The sequence below is a fragment of the Brachypodium distachyon genome, chromosome 5 (genome assembly GCF_000005505.3).
Source record: "Brachypodium distachyon strain Bd21 chromosome 5, Brachypodium_distachyon_v3.0, whole genome shotgun sequence".
Lineage (NCBI taxonomy): Eukaryota > Viridiplantae > Streptophyta > Magnoliopsida > Poales > Poaceae > Brachypodium > Brachypodium distachyon.
In genome coordinates, this window is record NC_016135.3 from 19534753 (window position 1) to 19554079 (window position 19327).

Genomic DNA, 19327 nt, shown 5'->3' on the forward strand with positions numbered 1-19327 from the left:
CTGCCACGCACGCAGAGCCACGCCGCACGGCTCGTCTCTATACCCAACACGACCAACCGTACCTGCAACAGCAAGAGCAAAGGGGTCGAGCATTATAATCTCCACTCTATCTGACACTCGTACATTGCAGAAAACAAATCTTCAAAGGGCGCTGGAGCTAGGAACTGAGAAGCTGCGTAGAGTTGCTGGGGAAATCTTCGCTGGAAGACATGGATGGGCGTCTGCTGGGAGGTGGAACCTGACCAACTGATCTCTCTCCAGTCTCTGTTTCATGATGTTGCCAGGGCAGATCGGCGGTTTTGCCTGGACAGAACTCCGTTTAATATTCACCGTCGTGTGTTAGCTCGATCGCGGGTGACGATGTGTAGCCGTTCCTTTTCAGTTTTAATCTTCTGTATTTTGGCGCGTGCTGTCTCAGTCTACAGGCTATGATATGCAGTAGACTGCTTTTATCTAAACACTGAACACCTGTAAACCTATATATGGCTTTGTTAAGAAAGCTGGGGAAACCCTTTTTTCAAAATAAATAAAAATCTGACACTCGTACGTATATTAACATCGTGGAGTATATACTCCGTATATTGGATTGTTCGGCCTTGTGGTTTTTGTATAGTGGAAAGAATGCTCGAACGGTATACGCTTCTGGTTTACGATCGCTGTCCTTTCCTACCACGACCGTCTCGCCGGGTTCGTACGTGCATGCGCCTTGTTGACGTTAAGACGGAGGACGTATATACATGCCGTGCCGATGTGGTGCAGGTGTTGGCCTACGGGCTTTGCTTGCTGCACTGGGTCTCGATCTCTCGCCATCAACCCATCAATGCTCTGTTCCGGATAGAAAGCTGGCCGCCAAAGTCAATACTCGATACCGTAGGCGTGCTGGGTCGCTCGACAGTAACTCGAGTATTGGATCAAGTGTGCGCCTCGAGCTAAGGTAGGAGAGAGTGTATCTTTCCACTGAACTTTCTTTTCGTGTAACGGCACGGCATGCAAACGAATTTCCAGACGCGGAGAATTAGAAGAGAACGCCGGATGCTGTGTGCTCCATTTTGTAGAGACACATGAACGTTCATGTGTGTCTTGCCTTGTGTTTTTGTTTCATCAAATCAAGCCGCCGCCAATGTTTAAGGAAGGTGTCGTTTGAGATTTCTTGGATGCAACGGATCGACTTGGTTCCACGAATTTCATCATAGTTCGGACAACTGACAAGAGCGCGTATTGATGGTCAAATTTAGATCAGCGGCAATCGAACATCCCAAGTCACCAAAAACCTCACTTGCGCCGTGCTTCGTTCAGAATGTTTATTTTACCGGTGTTTCAGAATTCAGAATGCCAATATCAAAGCATGGCAACTGCCAATATTCCGTGACTCCGTCGCTGCTCCATGGCAACTGGCAAGTCAGCTGTCAGCAGCCCATTTATTTCCTAAAAAAAGAAGAAGCTGTCAGCCCATTTAGTTCGGTCAAGGTTCTATTGGGCCAGGATGCAGATTCTTTTTCTGATGCACTCTATTAAGCCAGGTTGCGGGAGTGAAGTTTGGTCTTGATGGCCCAATCCCAAATAGTTCCTGAGTTCTACGGGCCTATACTGGGTTGGTGTCGACTGTCGAGGGTTTCCTCCTGAACAGTTTGAGGTTTTTCCAGCAACACGCCGGTCGATCAACGAGAAGTACGGCGTGTTCTTCAGGTAGAAACCCAAACCGCTCGACAGGCGACAGGAGGGTCAAATTGGGATTTAGGGGGGAATCGAAGATACAGTAGATCGAAGTGAACGCCGCCGTCGCCGATGAGCGCGACGGAGAAGAAGAGCCCGGAGGCCCCGGAGGGGAAGGAGAAATCGCCGGCGGAGGCGTTCCTTGAAATCGTCGAGCGCACCCCGCTGGGGGAGGTGGAGACGGCGCTGATCTCCTGCAACGTCGTCCCGACGGCGGATGTCGCGGAGCAAGTGCTCAAGTCCGACATCTGCTACTCCCGCCCTAAATCCGCCGTCCGCTTCTTCCGCTGGGCGAGTAAGTCCTTAAAGCTCACTGCCTATGCCTGGAATCTCCTCATCGATATCCTCGGCAAGGCCTCCATGTTCGAGCCCATGTGGGACGCCATCCGCTCGATGAGCCAGGAGGAGGGTGGTCTCCTCTCCGTCGCCACCTTCGCTTCCATGTTCGCCTCCTACTGCTCGCGCGGAAACTTCAAGGACGCCGCCAGGGCCTTCGACGTCATGGAGCTCTACGGCGTGCCTCCGGACGCCGTTGCCCTTAACTCCCTCCTCTCCGCCATGTGCCGCCGGGATGACGGCGCGCAGGCTGCCTTGGACCTGTTCGAACGCTCCAAGGGCAAGGTCGCGCCAGATGCGGACACCTTCGCGATACTGCTCGAGGCGTGGGAGAAGGAAGGGAATGTCCAGCGCGCGAAGAGCACATTCGGCGAGATGATCGTCCGTGTCGGGTGGGACTCCAGAAACATCCCCGCGCATGACGCCTTCCTCACCACGCTCGTGCGAGGGGACCAGTTCAATGAGGCACTCAAATTCCTGAATGTGATGCGGACCAACGGCTGCCTCCCGGGGCTCAAGTTCTTCGCCAACGCAATCGACCTCGTCGTCCGCAAGGCAGACTATGTCAACGCTATTCCTATCTGGCAAATGATGGTCTCAGATGCGGGGATTGTTCCCAATCTCCCCATGTACAACGCCATAATTGCCCTCTGCTCCAGTGTTGGTAACACTGACTACGCCTTCAACATGCTTGATGAAATGCCCTTAAATGGCGTGTTCGCAGATTCCGTTACATATAATGCCATACTTGAGGGACTCATCAAGCAGTGCAAGGCTCGTGAAACTGAGGGTTTCCTCATGGAGATGAGTAAAAATGAGCAGCTGCCTTCCGCACCCAACTGCGCTGCTGCTATCAGCTTATTCTCTAAGGAATTTAACCCATCTGCGGCAATTGATGTTTGGCACTGCATTGTGGAGCACCAAATTACCCCAGCTGAGGAGTCAGCCAAAGAGCTAATAACGGGGCTGCTTGACTTTAGCAGGTTTGCTCAGGTGAAGATATATACCGATGAGATGCTTGACATGGGAATTGAGTTACCGCAGTCAATCATTGAAAAAATGAAGCACACATTTGATAAGGCTGGCAAGCGCCAGACATATGACCAGATTGCAAGAAGGCTGAAGCGGCGGTAGCAACACATGGATTGTATAATCATCAGGTATGTCTTCTTTCATATGGGTGGTGCTGGCTGTTTTGTCAATTGCCATTGATTGTGTGAAATTGCCAATCTTCTTGACTTTATATCAGTTCCTAATTAGGCGTCAAGGTTTTCTATTGGACCACTGGAGGTGTTACACTGGATTACTAGTTTGGTGGTTGAAGTTCTCCTTCGCAAGGAAGGTAGCCTCTAGCGGCTGCATCCTGTTATTCTTGAAAATTCATTGCTTCTCTAGGGAAAGTATGGACCAAGTTTTACCCTTTTGCCACTCCTTTACCTTTCCGCCAAGGGTAGACATGGTCTTTGTCATGGACCCCTAGCCCTGTAATACCCCACATGGGATTGTACTCTCATTCACCTCAACTTGGAATCCTTTCAAGGGGAGGAGGCCAAGGGAAACCTTTGGCACTCGAGGAGCCCAAGGTTTGAGACCGGGAAGTCGCATACGGCCTGGGATTGACGGTAAACGGTTGGGAAGTCGCGTAGACTCAAGTAACTAGTCAAGGCACAACCTTTGTCGTTCTTCCTAACATAGGACTAGGCCATGCTCCACAAGGTGGCCGAACCTATCAAGAAAACATTGACGTCTCTCTTGCAAGGGTACATCAGCATTCTCTAATAAGGGGCGGCGTACACACCCACTAACATTTACACCCTCTACTTCCGTGTTGTTCCTTGATGACAACACCCATGTGCTGGATTCCTATGTTCGAAAAGGGCCCTTATTATGTGGATTCCATTGCACTGCCACTACATTTAATGGGGAATTTTACATTGACTAAAATCTAGCATTGTTATGTGGGCCAACTTAGTCATAAGAGGTTTGAGTCAATGGGAAATGTCAAATTAGTTATGGGCCTATTTGATTCTTGTGAGGGTTGTTTGATTTGTACAAGTGTAATCAATGTATTGTTTTTTTCTAACAACTCGTTAATGCTCTATTTTCTCAAATACTTGGAAAACTATTGTGGTTTTCCTATGATGCAAGTAAACATTCTATGGTACAAATAAATGTGGTTATCAATCCTATTGGATAAGAAGTCTTGCATTTGTGTCATTGGAATCCTGCGAATCAAAGAGATCCTGAAGTATTTTTTTAAGGAAAATGATTCACCTTGCCTGATCGATCCACTGATCATATAGGGCACCCTCCTAATTAGTCTAGTGAGCCACCTTGTACAGAATAACGTTGCGATCCTCCTTTATCTACATTTCCAGATATTTGAAAAAGGTTGCGGAGATCGACAGTGACAGTGCAATCGAGTTGGAACTCAAAACAACAGATGTTCGTTCCGCCAAGCTTGCTTAGGATGGTGGATCATGGTCAACGGTTTAGGGCTCGCCAGATCTAACAACAGCGTTACCGGTGATGATGAGCTTGAGGCGGGGAGGTTGGTGCCTCAAATGCCGATTGTGATAAGTTAGGAAGTCTTGAGTCTTTTCTGTTGCCTATAAGTTGTTTGCACATGTAGCAAGAGTGTATATATTTTGATGCGTACATACGAGTGATATGTTGAATGATTTTGCATGTCTGTTGGTTTGCTTACACTTGATTTTTATGTTACATACGTTGTAGGCTATTTTTCCATGATTTGTTGCATACATAGAATTTTGTTGTTGTGTGCTTATGTCTGAATTGTTGCATAGTTTTCTTTCGCATGTTTTTGTCAGTTGTTGCATAGTTGAGTGCATGATGGTGCACTTCAGGAGCACCACTTAATTTAGATCGGGCGGTGCTGGAGTCACGATTTTTCTCCCATGTAACCCACTCGACGCCTAGCATGGGGGTCTACGAGGACAAGATGCGGCCTTCCCTTGGCACAACTAGTAGGATTGGTATTGCTGCTTCGACGAGCTTAGAAGAAATAAATAACAATGGAGACTTTCGGGTGAACTGCTGAGGGGATCTGCTGGATATGGTAGCATTGGCGGTTGAATCCATGGGTTGGGGTGCGGGTTAATTCTTTATCTGTTCTATTGCATGGTGGGAACCACTTTTGGGGGACTAAACAGTAGGTAATTGTGCGGTGGAAATCATTGCCTTTCCATAGTGGAAATACCACAGGAGACTTGAGCTTGGCAAGAATATATTCTGAAGACTAGCTTGCCAAATTTTCTCCTTATAATGACATGTAATTCTTGGCGGGCTATTAAACCATTTAGAAACAGTAAATTGCACGGGATTCGTAAACTTTGCCGGTGGGATAAATGTAGTCCAATAACTTGTAAACTGGGAGTTCAGCACCCTAAACATGGCAAAGTGGTGCACTGGTGCTCCATATGTTTACGTGATAACAAAAACAACTCACGTGTCATGCAGGCCTTACATGTGCACCATGGACCCCTAAATTTTGCAAATACACCCTTGTATCTTAACCTCATTTGTCGGCATCGTGCTGTCGCTCTACCGCATCCAAGGGGGGAAAGAGATCTGTTGAACAAAGGCGAGATAATGAGGAAAAGTTTTTTTAAAAATAAAATAAAATAGAACCCATTGGTTGTCCCTAAATCAGCTTAAGTGTCTCTTTGAGTCAGAGGAATTCCATAGGAATTTTTCCTATAGAGGTAGTTTGGTTTGCAGGATTGAAAGCCAAAGAATTTTTCTTATTGACTACTTTGTATGCTTGTGTGTTTTCGTTTTCTGTAGAATTCAACATGACATTAAACTCATATGTTTTTCTTATTCATGAGTTTATTCAAATCCCGCGATTCAAAGAGGCCTTTAGCTGCCACGCGAGCGGTGTATCCCATGTGGCTCGCTCGTTCGTGTAATCAAACACACAACTCTGTCTAGTTTAGGGTGCTGAATTCATGTTTTTTCAAGTTAAACTGAGTTATGGTCTTATGGACCGCCAGTACAATTTACTCCTTTAGAATGCGCACAACCAGAGCTACGCTTCTGGATGCTGCAACTTCTAATAACATTTGCATTTTGCTTGTGCAAGTTACATGATCACCATCTGTCCACTGCCATTGATGGAAGGACATAGGGAAATATTTAGTTTATTTTGATAATTAGGAGACCGCAAAATCATACTCCCTCTGATCCATAATAAGTGTCTCAGATTCTGTACTAACTTAGTACAAAGTTGTACTAAATTTGAGACACTTATTATGGATCGGAGGGAGCACTAAACTGTCACCAGGCTATTGTTTTGTTGTTCTTTTGTTTATAGTTTTGCTCTTGTTGTTACCGTCCAGTTTAATTATTGAGCATCATTGTTAATTTAGTTTACATTGCCTGGATGGTCAATGTCTTTGATCCAACTGTCGATATCAATACTGTTACTACCATCCGGTTATGTTTAGTGCTATATTTGTCCAGGCATCTTCATTCCAGCCAACTTCTCTTTTTGCCTTTCCCTTTTCTTTTAAACTGTTCATGTATGTGTACAACGATATGTGTTACATTGACAAGTGCATATTAGAAAGACTTATCAGAAACTTATTGGCTAAGATGCCTGAACCCACTCCTGTATTTATCATATGATGACCAAAACAAGCATGGCAGTAGAATGTTAGTATTACACTTGTAATATTTGCCTATTAAATAAAGACTGGGCTGCTTATTGATCCTGCTGTTAGCAGTTAGTTTTCTGGAAATGTGCATGAACACAGGATAATTACCATGCTGAAGATAGCCAGACAGCATCATGGCTGCGAGAGGTTATACACGTACTAGAGAGAACATTATGGAAGATAGAGGTTCTTGCTTGATTAAACTGAGATACAATGCATTTTAATATGTTGGATGCTTTGCCTCTTGAACTTTCCTAATCCAACTCATCCCACCAAATCTGCTAGTTTGCTCCCTCTCTGACTCAAACACCTAGCTGACTCCAACTCTCAGGCACCAGCTCCTTCCTCTTGCCTGAGTCGATGTCATCTGCCACTGTCTATTCTGATATTGCTTTCCCTAACAGACATTCACAGCAATCGTTATGAAGTTCAGATTTCCATATTGACAATTTGTGATAGGCTAGCTGATTCAGTTTTCCAACAGATATTGTTTAAACATTTATGTTTTTAATTGGGGCAACATATGCTGTGTGATCACCTTTTGTGGTCCATTCAGTCAATCAATTTCCAGTTTAGGCACCAAATTAATGTGTTCTTCGTATGATGTAGTAGTTTTACGTGGATAAAAATAAATTATTGGAAGAAACATTTTTTTGTTTTGTTTTACATGAATAATAGCACTTTTCATTTTATTCTCATTTCTGTTACTCTTAACTTATGTAAACTGAGACTTGGAACTTTTTTGGAAAAATTTCTTGCCAAAACCGAAGAATACTGCATGAGTGCACCACAAATAGTCATAGCCTTTTCTTAGAGACAATTAGTTATAACCTGGTCACAGGAGTGGCGTTTAGCTTTGAAAACATGGAATGTTCAAAATACCTCCAAAAGTAGTGTTTTTAGGGAATCTCTTTTTTCACATGGATAAGAGCATTAATTATTTCTACGCTGCTCTAAAATATGCCCTTCAATAGATTGGAACTGATTTGGAAGGAACAACAGTCCAAACACAAGGCTGGTTGTGGTAAGAATTGCATCTTTAGTGTAGTCACGTTGCATAGCCTTTTAGCAGCCGCTTTCCAGAATAAAATGCCTTATGTAAGACCCAGAGTTCTGTTTCTTTTTAATCTGTCAGTGGCTAAACTCCAGGGCTCTTCTGCAGAAGTGAGTGAGACAGAGAAGCTACCAATGGGCTTTATGCTGCTAGAGCAAGTCGTGGTTGCTGTCTTCAAAGTGATGCGTCACACGTGGAAGGAGCGGATACAAGTTTGGAGTTGTTTTGGACCAAAGAGGGTTTTTTGTTAGATATTTCCTTGGAGTTTCTTGCGAAAAAAGTTCTCCAAATAGTTGTAATGCTAAACTTGACTCTTCATTTAGCTGTATCACTAATGGTGGTAGCATATCCTCGTCTGTGATGTCCAAGGAGTAGCCTGTTGCCTTTTCTTTCTTGTTGGTCACTTGGTCTTTAAATCTCTGCAGTAGTTGTTTGTTTTTTAATGGAAAGAAATAGAGAGGTTTCCCTTCCTACTCAAATATAAAGCGTTTCAAAAACTTAGACAGATTTATCAAATAGAGGTCCAGCCTAATTTTGCAGGTTAAATTCCCCAAATAGGTTTTGAATTTATATCCATATTTTTCCAGCTTTTAAGAGCTCATTTGACGACACTCTTATTGCCGTACATGCTACAGTGCTTTTAAAAAGTTCTGTTATATCAATGTCAACCTGTTAGGGATGGCTGGAACTCTGGATATGTTATAAAAAGATTTAAAAAATACCTGGAATTATATTGAATTCGGAGGGGCTTGTTCCCTTCAATTTCTCATGCTATCCTTCTCAGCGCATAGAAATGCCGCATGCGTGATTGCTACAGGTTGGTTTAATAATAGATCACCTGTTCGATGGATTGTGCAATATGTTTGTTTGCTTGTACATGGAAGGGAATTTTCGCTTTCTTTATAACAATTGAAGCCAGAAAGAACCCACTGTCCTGCAGTGCTAGCGCAGTTGTTGAAACACATCAAATAATACGGCCTGAATAGGACTCGAACCGCCCGGCTCATCTCATCCATAAAGCCGCAAATTATATGTGTCAGTGTTCGTTCAATTTTTTCTTGTGTCATTGTCACTGGTGGATTGGTCGGTCATTGTTGTTCATTTTTGCTTATAGTAATCTACGGCTGTAGTGTACCCACACTTCGACCGCGAGCCACATGAGCATCGCTCATTTCAGTAGGTACAAGAGTTACAAGGGGATATCATAAAGAAAAACAAATAAAGGAATTTGCATAGCTGCGTCGTGCGAATGGAAATCTGGCGAAGATTGGAAGGAAGGAAATCAATGAAAATCTTCACTTTCTGTTTCCGTGATGTTGCAGTCATGATCGTTGAAAAGCGACTTGAACTGGAAGCCATCTTCATGAGCGGATGAGCGAAACAACGGCATGGCCGCATGGGCACGGACCCCGGCAGACGCAGGAAAAGAGATGGCGCGCTAGCCTATGCCAGAACAAGCAGTCGCTCTCGCACAGCTTTTCTCGTAGATGATTGCAGACGGTTCTAGCTAGTATCCGCAACTTGCAATCAGCGAGAGCTATTTCACGTTGTCGATTTGAACTCCCGTGCAGCTTCTGGACCATGCTCTCTCGATCGGTCGGTTGCTCGATCATGACGGGGAAAGGAGCCTCCGGGCTGCATGTGGTGATGCAACGCGAAAGGCTCTCGCACCACAAGCTCTATCCGAAAGTATCAGACGGTTGCAGTTGTCGTGAAGAATTCCTGATTGCACGCCTTTTGGTTGTGGGATGCTGAGAGAAAACGAGGGATTATAATGCAGCTTTATTACAGCCAATGCTAGCACATCATTTTAGGATGCAACTAAGCAACTAAATGAAGCCTTTGGATAACAATCTTAACTATAGCAGGTTTGGTTCTTGCGAGACGCGCCCACGCATGATTGTTCCATCCATTGGGAGTTATTAGCAATCAGACTGCTGATTAAGCAGTCATTGGTGCAGAATAATATGCCGCTCCCAGACAAATGGCAACAACCCAAAATTCCCCCGCAAAATATTCGTAGTGATTGGTTTTTGGCAGCGGTGTCCGTGTCTCTCCAGTCTCCACTCTAGCAAAGAATTTCTCTCGTTCCCAGAGCTCCAGAATCAGCAGGCAAGCTTACGGTCAATCTGTCATCACCTCAGCCTATCGAATGCATCCGCACACACCCGTCGCTGAATTAAGCTGAGCCACTAAATTAAACTAAAGTAAACCCCACCGTATTAGGCGCAGCCAGCAGTGAGCAAGGCTCTGGAATGATGCAATGATGGGGGCTTTAGTCGGTTGTGGGCGGCAAAAACTATAACCCCAGAAACAAACACCCACGAGACACACCCTCCTTAGCTCGGCCTTATCTCCCACTAACAAATTCAGTACATTAACAAAAAAAACTCCACAAAGAGGCCGAGAGAGCGCCCTACACCGGCCCTTCCGTCACGAGCCAGTACGTAGCCGCCGTGCGCCACCATAAATACCTCGTCACCTCACACCACACCACCACACACAGAGCTAAGCAAGTAAGCTCACATCGCAGCTGCCCATTACGCGCACACAGTCATACTACTGTACTGTTAAGTAAGTAATCAGGCGAGGCGACGATGGCGAAGGACATCGAGGCGGCGCCGGGGGAGTACGCGGCCAAGGACTACTCGGACCCGCCGCCGGCTCCGCTCTTCGACGCGGAGGAGCTGACCAAATGGTCCCTGTACCGTGCCGCGATCGCCGAGTTCGTGGCGACGCTGCTGTTCCTGTACATCACGGTGGCCACGGTGATCGGGTACAAGCACCAGGCGGACGCGTCGGCGTCGGGCGCCGACGCGGCGTGCGGCGGCGTGGGCATCCTGGGCATCGCGTGGGCGTTCGGGGGCATGATCTTCGTGCTCGTCTACTGCACCGCGGGGGTGTCGGGGGGCCACATCAACCCGGCAGTCACCTTCGGGCTGTTCCTGGCCAGGAAGGTGTCGCTGGTCAGGGCCGTGCTGTACATGGTGGCGCAGTGCCTGGGCGCCATCTGCGGGGTCGGGCTCGTCAAGGGATTCCAGAGCGCCTACTTCGTGCGCTACGGCGGGGGTGCCAACGGGCTCAGCGCCGGCTACTCCAAGGGCACGGGGCTCGCTGCCGAGATCATCGGGACCTTCGTGCTCGTCTACACCGTCTTCTCCGCCACCGACCCCAAGCGCAGCGCCCGTGACTCCCACGTCCCCGTAAGTAAATTAAGCTACCGCCTTCGCCTAGCTTGCCTCGGCCTCTCCTATCACATCATATATATGCATCATGCCATCATTTTGATTCATGCATGTTGTCTGATTTAAGTTCTTGCGTCCATGAACTAGTACTAGAGCTGCATGGAAAACTGGAAATACACTTGATGCAGGGTCTCTGAATATTCGCTAGTGGAGTAGTTCGTCAATCGTCAGTGGTCACTACTCAGTACTAGTGATCCTATAGGACTATAGGCCGGCAGGCAGGTAGCCAGTTTGGTACAGTATATATTTACAGCAACTGTGAGGTGGCAAACCGGTGGTGATTAACATTAAACAAGTATTTTCTCTTGATAGGGACATATATAGTGAGAAAGTCCAACAGAAATTTTTTGTGATATGATTTTTTTGCATGTACTTTTATTGCTAAGATTTGGTGAACCATCTCTTTCCAGGACATCATATGAATATGATTTCGGAAAACAAAGGCGGTTTGTTCTTGGGTACTGTAGTAACTGTATGGTTGTTATGGTGAAAGCTAATTAACCTTAATTAAGGTACTATAGGATGCTACTGTCAGTACTAATAAGTTCTTGGGTACTGTAGCTCTAGAGTTCAATCAGCAACTAATTAGTTGACCTTTCTTGGAATATTAGCTAGCATGCATGCATGTAAACACATATTAATTCGTGTGAGAGTACTGGATACATAATCGTCTTATTTATATTATTTCTTCAATGCTCTTGATTGCTCATGACATGCGTACTGTGACGATTTGGTCAGGTCCTGGCTCCTCTGCCAATCGGGTTCGCGGTGTTCATGGTCCACTTGGCCACTATCCCGATCACCGGTACCGGCATCAACCCGGCCAGGAGCTTGGGAGCTGCCGTCATCTACAACAACGACAAGGCCTGGGATGACCAAGTACGTGCTGCTACCCCTTCTCTCATAATTCGATCGCCTGCTAATGTCTCACGATAATTGGCCACAGTTATAGAAGGAAAAGGATTAATTGGTCACAATCACTAGCAGACTCAAGCTAAAAGAACTAAACTGAACTTTTGTTGTGTTCCTCATCCATAAGCTCACAAGTAGCAGTCAGAACTCTGAACTCGAAACAGATAAACTAAAGAATTAACAAACGGCTCAGGATAAGGATCACTTAATTAAACTCAGACCATGTCTTGTCACCCACAAAACTGATTAACTTTAAAGTTTTTTAGTACACTCCTTTAGCTTATGTATGACATCTGCAGCCACTAGAAAGACTATTTAATTTGCAGCCCAATGTCTTCCCACCTACTCTGTAGAATCCAACAACACGACCCCATGTAATGCCACCATGTTTATTTAGAAGAAACTGCCGCCTTTTGTTCTACATAAACTACAATAAAAAGGGAAAACTAATTAAAATCACCATAGATCAGCTGCGGTATCTTACAACACCGAACATTTTTGTTATTGTTGTTGCAGTGGATCTTCTGGGTCGGACCATTCATCGGCGCCGCCATCGCCGCCGCCTACCACCAGTACGTCCTGAGGGCCAGCGCCACCAAGCTCGGCTCGTCCGCCTCCTTCGGCAGGAACTAGACCGGCCTGTCGCCGCCATTATATTGGATGATCGGAGTCACTGAAGTGTAGATATATCAGAGGGGCGCGCGCGCCTCTAGTGTGCTGCTGCTGCTGTTCGGGTCCTGGATTCTGCTGGTCTCGCACGCGTCTGTATTTTCCAGAGTTCGCTGCATCTTCTGCTTTGCTTGTTCTACCGGCTACCCAGTGTGTGTTCTCGTTACTGCTTATTTCCACGTTTCTAAAGAATGATCAATTTGTGCATCTGGATAACTGGCGAAAACAAAATTAAGTGCGTGCTTGTGAGTACTAGTACGGTCCAATTTTCGTTAGCGCGGTTTGTGGAGGGAACTTCTTCCTCAGAAGACAGTACAATGCTGTTTTTGGGGTCATGGACTCATTTTTTTTTTGAGGGGGGGTCATGGACTCATGGTCAGGCCCCGTCCTGAGATTTCGGGGTCCGGTGCGAAATCAAGACTTCAGGCTCCGTCCGGGCCCTTAATAAAATTTAATAATAATAACTAATGTATGTATATATATAATTTCATCATCAACAACTGACAATGGATAAAAAATTGCGTTTATATCAAAGTTATATAGATTACCTTAAAATTTTCTTCTAACATTTCTTGATGCAAAGTCGTCGATGATGCTATGAGTATCGATCTCATCCACCAATTTCTTCTCAATGCATAAAGTTGCCAAACCATTTAACCTCTCTTGAGACATTGTCGATCTTAAATAGTTCTTCAGCAATTTCAACTTTGAGAAACTTCTTTCAGCCGATGCCACAGTCACAGGCATAGTGAATAAGATCCGATAAGCAACAGAAACATTAGGGTAGCATTCTTCTTCTCTCACAAGCTCAAAAATCTCCATTGCAGACATTGGTCTATCCGGCAAACTTGACTTTATAACAGTTAGCTCAGAAATTAGATCATTTAATTCAACATCATATGAACCATGTAGAGAGAAAGTCTTTGCAAATTTAGTGCAACAATCCCTTAGTTCAGAACCTCCCAAAGACTTCAAGGTTTCTGTACTCATTAAGAACCCAAATATATCCTTGAATGACTGGAGTTCTTCAAATGTGCGTGTCAATGATCCGATTGCCATATCAACCATAACCAAAAAATAATTAACTTTAAAATCCATCTCAGCTTGCAAAATTGCTTCATTGCAGTCATTTTCATCAAAGTGCTTCTTCCTAACGGCAATGCGCTTTACGGGAAATGATGGCTCTACGCCCATTTTAGAGACAATTTCTCTAGCAGTGATCAAACTAGTAGAAAATCCTTCATTTCTATAGGTGGCAAAGTAACTCTTCATACCTTCTATTTGCTGTAAGGCAGCCTCAATACACATAGATGGTGACTGCAGCTTCTTGGTCACCGTATTTACAGCAAACATAATATCATGCCAAATAACCATGCCGAGTATAAATTGAAAGCTGCCAAGCACTTCAAATAAATTCTTTGCATCACTTCTATCTTTAGCTTCAGCAGTAGTATCATCACGTAACTCCTGCAAAGCTGACCTTATCTGAAGAGCTTGATATCTAATTGCTTTGACACTTTTGATGCGACTCTCCCAACGAGTATTGCTCAAAGATTTCACGGTAAACCTTCAACATGGCCAAGCAAAACATTCCATATTTGGGTAGAACCAGAAAATAAGACATATATCCTCTGCACAATTCCAAAAAAAGTGATAGCCTTTTCACAAGATTTAGCCATATCACAAAGAATGAGATTCAAACTATGGCAAGCACATGGCATATACAAAGCTCTTCCATTTTTATCAAGCAACCTCTTTTTCACCCCCTTGTATTCTCCTTTCATATTAGAGCCATTATCATAACCTTGACCCCTAATGTCATCAATATTAAGGCCAAAAGACCTGACGGATTCAACCAATACATTAAAAATCCCCTCACCCGATGTGTCATGAAGTATCAAGAAACCAAGAAAGAACTCCTCAGTTTTTATTTTGCCATCGAACATATTGACACATCGAACCAAAAAACTCAATTGTTCCTGGTGACTGACATCAGGGGTGCAATCAAGGATAATAGAGAAATACTTTGCTTTTTTAACAATCTTGATAATAGAATTGTTAATGTCAGAAGCCATGAGAGAAATTAACTCATTCTGAATTTTATGGCTAAGGTAGTGCTAATGAATCTCTTTCTTTTCAATACGCCTAAGGTGTTCTTGCAATACCAAATCAAATTCTGCGACCATCTCAATGCAAGCTAAAAAATTACCATTAATGGCATTGTAGAGCTTCTCACTAGAACCTCTAAAAGCCAAGCTGCGTTTACCAATAAATTTCACAATAGCAATTATTCTAAATAAAACTTGCCTTATGCGTTCTTTCTCCTTTGAGATTTCTTGCTGTAACTCTTTGTCAATTGTTTCATGTTTGCTCAATCTAGCTCTCAGCTCATTCCAAGACTTCATGTTGGTAAGATGCTCAACACTAGCTTCATGTTCTTTCAATCTCACACTGATATGCCTCCAATCATAAAAACCATCACGTCCCAATGAACTCTTGCAATGGTTAGAACTGAAAAGCTTACAGCAAAAACAAAACACCTTTTTACCAAGTTTTGAATAAACTAACCATTTTCTGTCACGTACCTCTCCATTACTCAATTTTCTAGAGTAATGAATGTATGAAAAATGTCTTCCATCAACATCCAATGGATATTCAAAATTTTCTTCTCTTGGAGGCCCCTTCTCCACTAACATATCCCTTACTTTGTTATCAAGATTATCCCAATTTATTGGATCATAAATATCAGTGCTAAAAACTGGTTCCTCATCAACACTAGCAGATTCTGGAGAATTAAATACAGGCTCATGATCACTCACATTGTTATCATCCATGTTGTTGTCAACATTGTTCTCTGCAGGGGCCTCTTCCACGACAACTATTGCCCACTCATCTGGATTTCTTGCTATGTCGGGCGTGCTCGTGTTACTCTTTAAATATTTATCCATGGATCCTTTCTGCGATTTTATCATCTCCTCATCTCGTTTCTTCCTTTTCCTTTTCTCACTGCCGGATGGATATTTTCTAATTCTTGACGACATAATCCTGAAATTTAACTATACTAGATAAATACACAATCACAAATTGGAAACAAATTAAAAGAGGGCTCAAGGCTGGATGCATGGGCGTGGATTGGATTAATTGATAACATGATATTCACCTTTCTGGCTATCTCCTGGCGATGCAGATGCAGTCCCCGATTGGCGATCACAGCAGGGGCAGCAGTCTGCTGTCTACAGGGGCGGAACTGCCTAGGGCGGGCTCGCCGATCGGTCGGGGAGGCGAAGGGTTTCTGACTTTCTGTCTCGGGGTGACGGGAACACGCGAACAAGGGTGAGAGATCGATCGAGGGAAGAGCACAGGCAGCGAATCAGCGATCGTGGAGGTATCGAGGGAGTCCATAAGCCCAGACAGTCCTGATCGGGAGGCCTGGTTAGAGTTTGTTCTGGGCCGGCCCAACTGAACAAGTGTATATATTAGACCTGTATATATTGGGGGCCCTCCAACTTTGGGGGGCCAGTGCTTGGGCACCGCTAGCACCCCCCAAGGACCGGGCCTGCTCATGGTCTTATGGATGAGCCGTCTTGGGAGAAGATGTATAGTTGACCCACAGCAGTGAAAAGGGCCCGGCCCAAGTGCGTCTACTCTCAACTGGCTGGCCCAAGTAGATCGGGGCCTTGGCTAGTTAACCCAAACGAAACAAGGTCCAGTGTTGGCACAAGTTGATATTTCTCATGGTCATGGCCAATCAACCCAATCGAGAAGTTTTCAGAATTTCTCGCTCTAAAACTATCTTTGTCTGCACATAATTGCAAAACTAGCACCCTGTCAGCAAACGGTTCGCTGATTCGACGTCGTCCATCAATGCTTCTGTTATGAACGCGACAAGCAAGAACGAAGAACGGAGAATAAATCACAGCACAAGGACACACGGATTTAACGTGGAAAACCCTCTCAAACAACGAGAGGGAAAAATCACGGGTGCCAGCCAGCGAAACTTCACTATATGGGAGTGTTTACAACGCCTGAGAGATTTCACGAACTCAACTCATCCCAAAACGCCGGCTTACAAGGGGTATATATAGCAGGAACATTAGGGCAAGTCAAATCCGTAACGGGCACACCGGAAGTTCCGGTTGGAGGCCGGAAGTTCCGCTAATTCTTGAATATCCAGAAGTTCCGCAGCAAGTTCCGCATTTTTCCGAAAAGTAACAGAGAGCAACCGGAGGTTCAGCCAGAAGTTGGGTCGGAACTTCCGGCGCCTGGAATGGCCGGAACTTCCGGCCCCTGGGAATTTGGATCACAATCCAACAAACTCCACCTTGAGACAAATTCCACCTGATAACAAATTCCTCCTTGTAGCATTGTATATAGGTGATACATCAACAAATTTAATGTAGACACAACTGTCATACTGAGATCTACTAAAACCACATGAGATCATAAATGAATCAAACCTTTATACCACTGTATAGGGGATTGCTTCAAACCATAAAAGGACTTCTTCAACTTACACACAAACTCCTCTTTACCAGGAAATATGAACCCTTCAGATTGGTCCATGTAAATTTCCTCCTCAAGCTCTCCATGCAAAAATGCAGTCTTCACATCTAACTGCTCAAGCTCAAGATCATGTATAGCAACAATACCAAAGAAAGTACAGATGGAACTATGCTTTACAACTGGAGAGAACACATCATTATAATCAATACCTGGTATTTGGTTGAAACCTTTTGCCACTAACCTTGCCTTAAACCTCATATGCTCAATAGGGGACAAACCCTCCTTTCTCTTGAAAATCCATTTGCAGCGAACGGCCTTCTTTTGTTTAGGCAAGGACACAACATCCCACGTGCCATTCTTCTCAACAGATTGCATCTCCTCTTACATGGCAGACAACCATTTAACACGGTCGTCGGAAACAATTGCTTCATTATATGTGACCGGTTCACTATCATGCTCCACCTGGTCTGCACAACTCAAAGCATAATAAACAAGATCACACTTTTCAATTAAACGTGGGCAAGGACCTTTATTTCTCTTCGGACAGTCAGCTGCAATAGACCGTGTGGGTTGCTGCAAAACAGGTGGTGAGGGTGGAACAATATCATCATTATTATCATCATTGTTCTCATCATCATTACCATGATCAACCTGAGCATCATCGTTGTCAACAATTTCATCAACGTGCTCCACCTGCACTTTAAGTCTCTCCTCTTCAATGCGAGAGGCATCAGCGGACAAAGTATCATGATACATAACCTTTTCATTAAAGACAACATTCCTGCTCAGCAAAATCTTTTTAGCTTCAGGATTCCACAACCTGAAAGCTTTAACTCTAGAACCATAGCCAAGAAAAATGCACTTAACAGCTCTAAGCTCTAGCTTTCCATTATCAACGTGAGCATAAGCGGTGCAACCGAAAACTCTCAACTGTGAATAATCAGCAGGTTTACCAGACCATACCTCAATGGGAGTTTTCTTGTCAAGTGGAATAGAAGGTGACCTGTTTATGAGGTAGCATGTGGTGGAAGCCGCCTCAGCCCAAAAACGCCTGCCCAAACCTGCATTGGACAGCATCCAACGGGCCCTCGAGATGATGGTTCTGTTCATGCGTTCAACCACGCCATTTTGCTGTGGAGTACGGGCAACCCGTGTAGTGCCTAACAACACCATCGTTGTTGCAAAACTCCTCAAACTCATCAGAAACGAATTCACCACCATTATCAGTATGCAAATTTTTTACCTTCTTTTCAGTTTGCTTTTCTACCATAGCTTTCCACTTCTTAAACGCACCAAAAACATCAGATTTGTGTTTCGTAAAATAAGGCCAAACTTTTCTTGAGTAATCATCAATAATTATAAGCATGTAATTAGCACCACCAATAGAAGTCTTACGAGAAGGTCCCCAAACATCGGCATGCACATAACCTAATATGCCTTTGGTGGTATGAACGGAAGAAATGAACTTAACCCTTTTGTGCTTACCATAAACGCAGTGTTCACAAAACTCAAGTTTACTCAAGTTGCAGCCATCGATCAGTTCTCTCTTGACCAACTCTGCCATCCCATGTTCACTCATATGCCCAAGACGCATTTGCCACAGATTCGTTTTAGCACAATCATCAGAATCATTAGGTGTAGCGGCAGCAGCAAAACCAGGCAAAGTGTTACCTCTAAGAACATATAATTTGGCAGAATTCATATCACCTATCATGTGAATGAGAGAACCTCTAGATACATTCAGAAGTCTACGCCCTCCGGCGTACTTGTACCCGTCACAATCCATGGTACTAAGCGAGATCAAATTTCTGGCCATGCTTGGTACGTGCTTCACCTCTTTCAAGGTGCGTGTCATGCCATCATGGATCTTGATCTTTACAGACCCAACGCCAACAATATGACAAGGATTGTCATTGCCCACACGCACAAAATTTATAGTCTGCACAGACTCATAAGAACTGAACCAATCCTTGTTACAACAAATATGAAAGGAACATGTTGTATCAAGAATCCATTCATCATTACGGGAAGCACAAGCAGCAAGAACAACAAGGCAATCACCCTCAGAGCTGTCGGTAGAAACGACAACGGCCCTACCAGTACCACCGGACTTGTCTTTCAGTTTGTAGGTACCGTTCCTTTTCTCCTTGTTCTGCAGTTTATAACAATCTTCAATGACATGATTATTTTTCTTACAATACCTGCAGAACTTATCT

The 19327-nt window shown here is 44.4% G+C and overlaps 3 protein-coding genes across 9 annotated transcripts; 2 read left to right on the plus strand and 1 right to left on the minus strand.

Moving 5' to 3' along the window:
• Nucleotides 1-1607: 1607 nt before the first annotated feature.
• Nucleotides 1608-8261, plus strand: LOC100821875 (pentatricopeptide repeat-containing protein At1g77360, mitochondrial). 7 transcript variants are annotated; one of them, XR_733163.3, is made up of 4 exons: nt 1608-3209; nt 3310-3391; nt 4428-4600; nt 7891-8261. XR_733163.3 is itself a non-coding variant. In XM_003580104.4 (2 exons), the coding sequence occupies exon 1, from the start codon at nt 1786-1788 to the stop codon at nt 3181-3183; it is 1398 nt and encodes a 465-aa protein (XP_003580152.1). In that variant the 5' UTR covers nt 1609-1785; the 3' UTR covers nt 3184-3209; nt 7891-8261. The 7 variants fall into 7 exon arrangements, 1 of the variants encoding a protein (XP_003580152.1); XR_733164.3 differs by lacking the exon at nt 4428-4600 and adding an exon at nt 7703-7752; XR_001404935.2 differs by lacking the exon at nt 4428-4600 and having other exon boundaries at nt 3299-3391.
• A 1965-nt stretch (nt 8262-10226) lies between these two features.
• LOC100821366 (aquaporin PIP2-5) lies at nt 10227-12860 on the plus strand. Its single transcript, XM_003580102.4, has 3 exons — nt 10227-10985; nt 11766-11906; nt 12456-12860. The coding sequence occupies exons 1-3, from the start codon at nt 10380-10382 to the stop codon at nt 12570-12572; spliced, it is 864 nt and encodes a 287-aa protein (XP_003580150.1). The 5' UTR covers nt 10227-10379; the 3' UTR covers nt 12573-12860.
• Nucleotides 12861-14725: 1865 nt separating this feature from the next.
• On the minus strand, nt 14726-15556 carry LOC106865533 (zinc finger MYM-type protein 5-like). The gene has a single exon (XM_014895682.1). The coding sequence runs from the start codon at nt 15554-15556 to the stop codon at nt 14726-14728; it is 831 nt and encodes a 276-aa protein (XP_014751168.1).
• Between the last annotated feature and the right edge of the window lie 3771 nt (nt 15557-19327).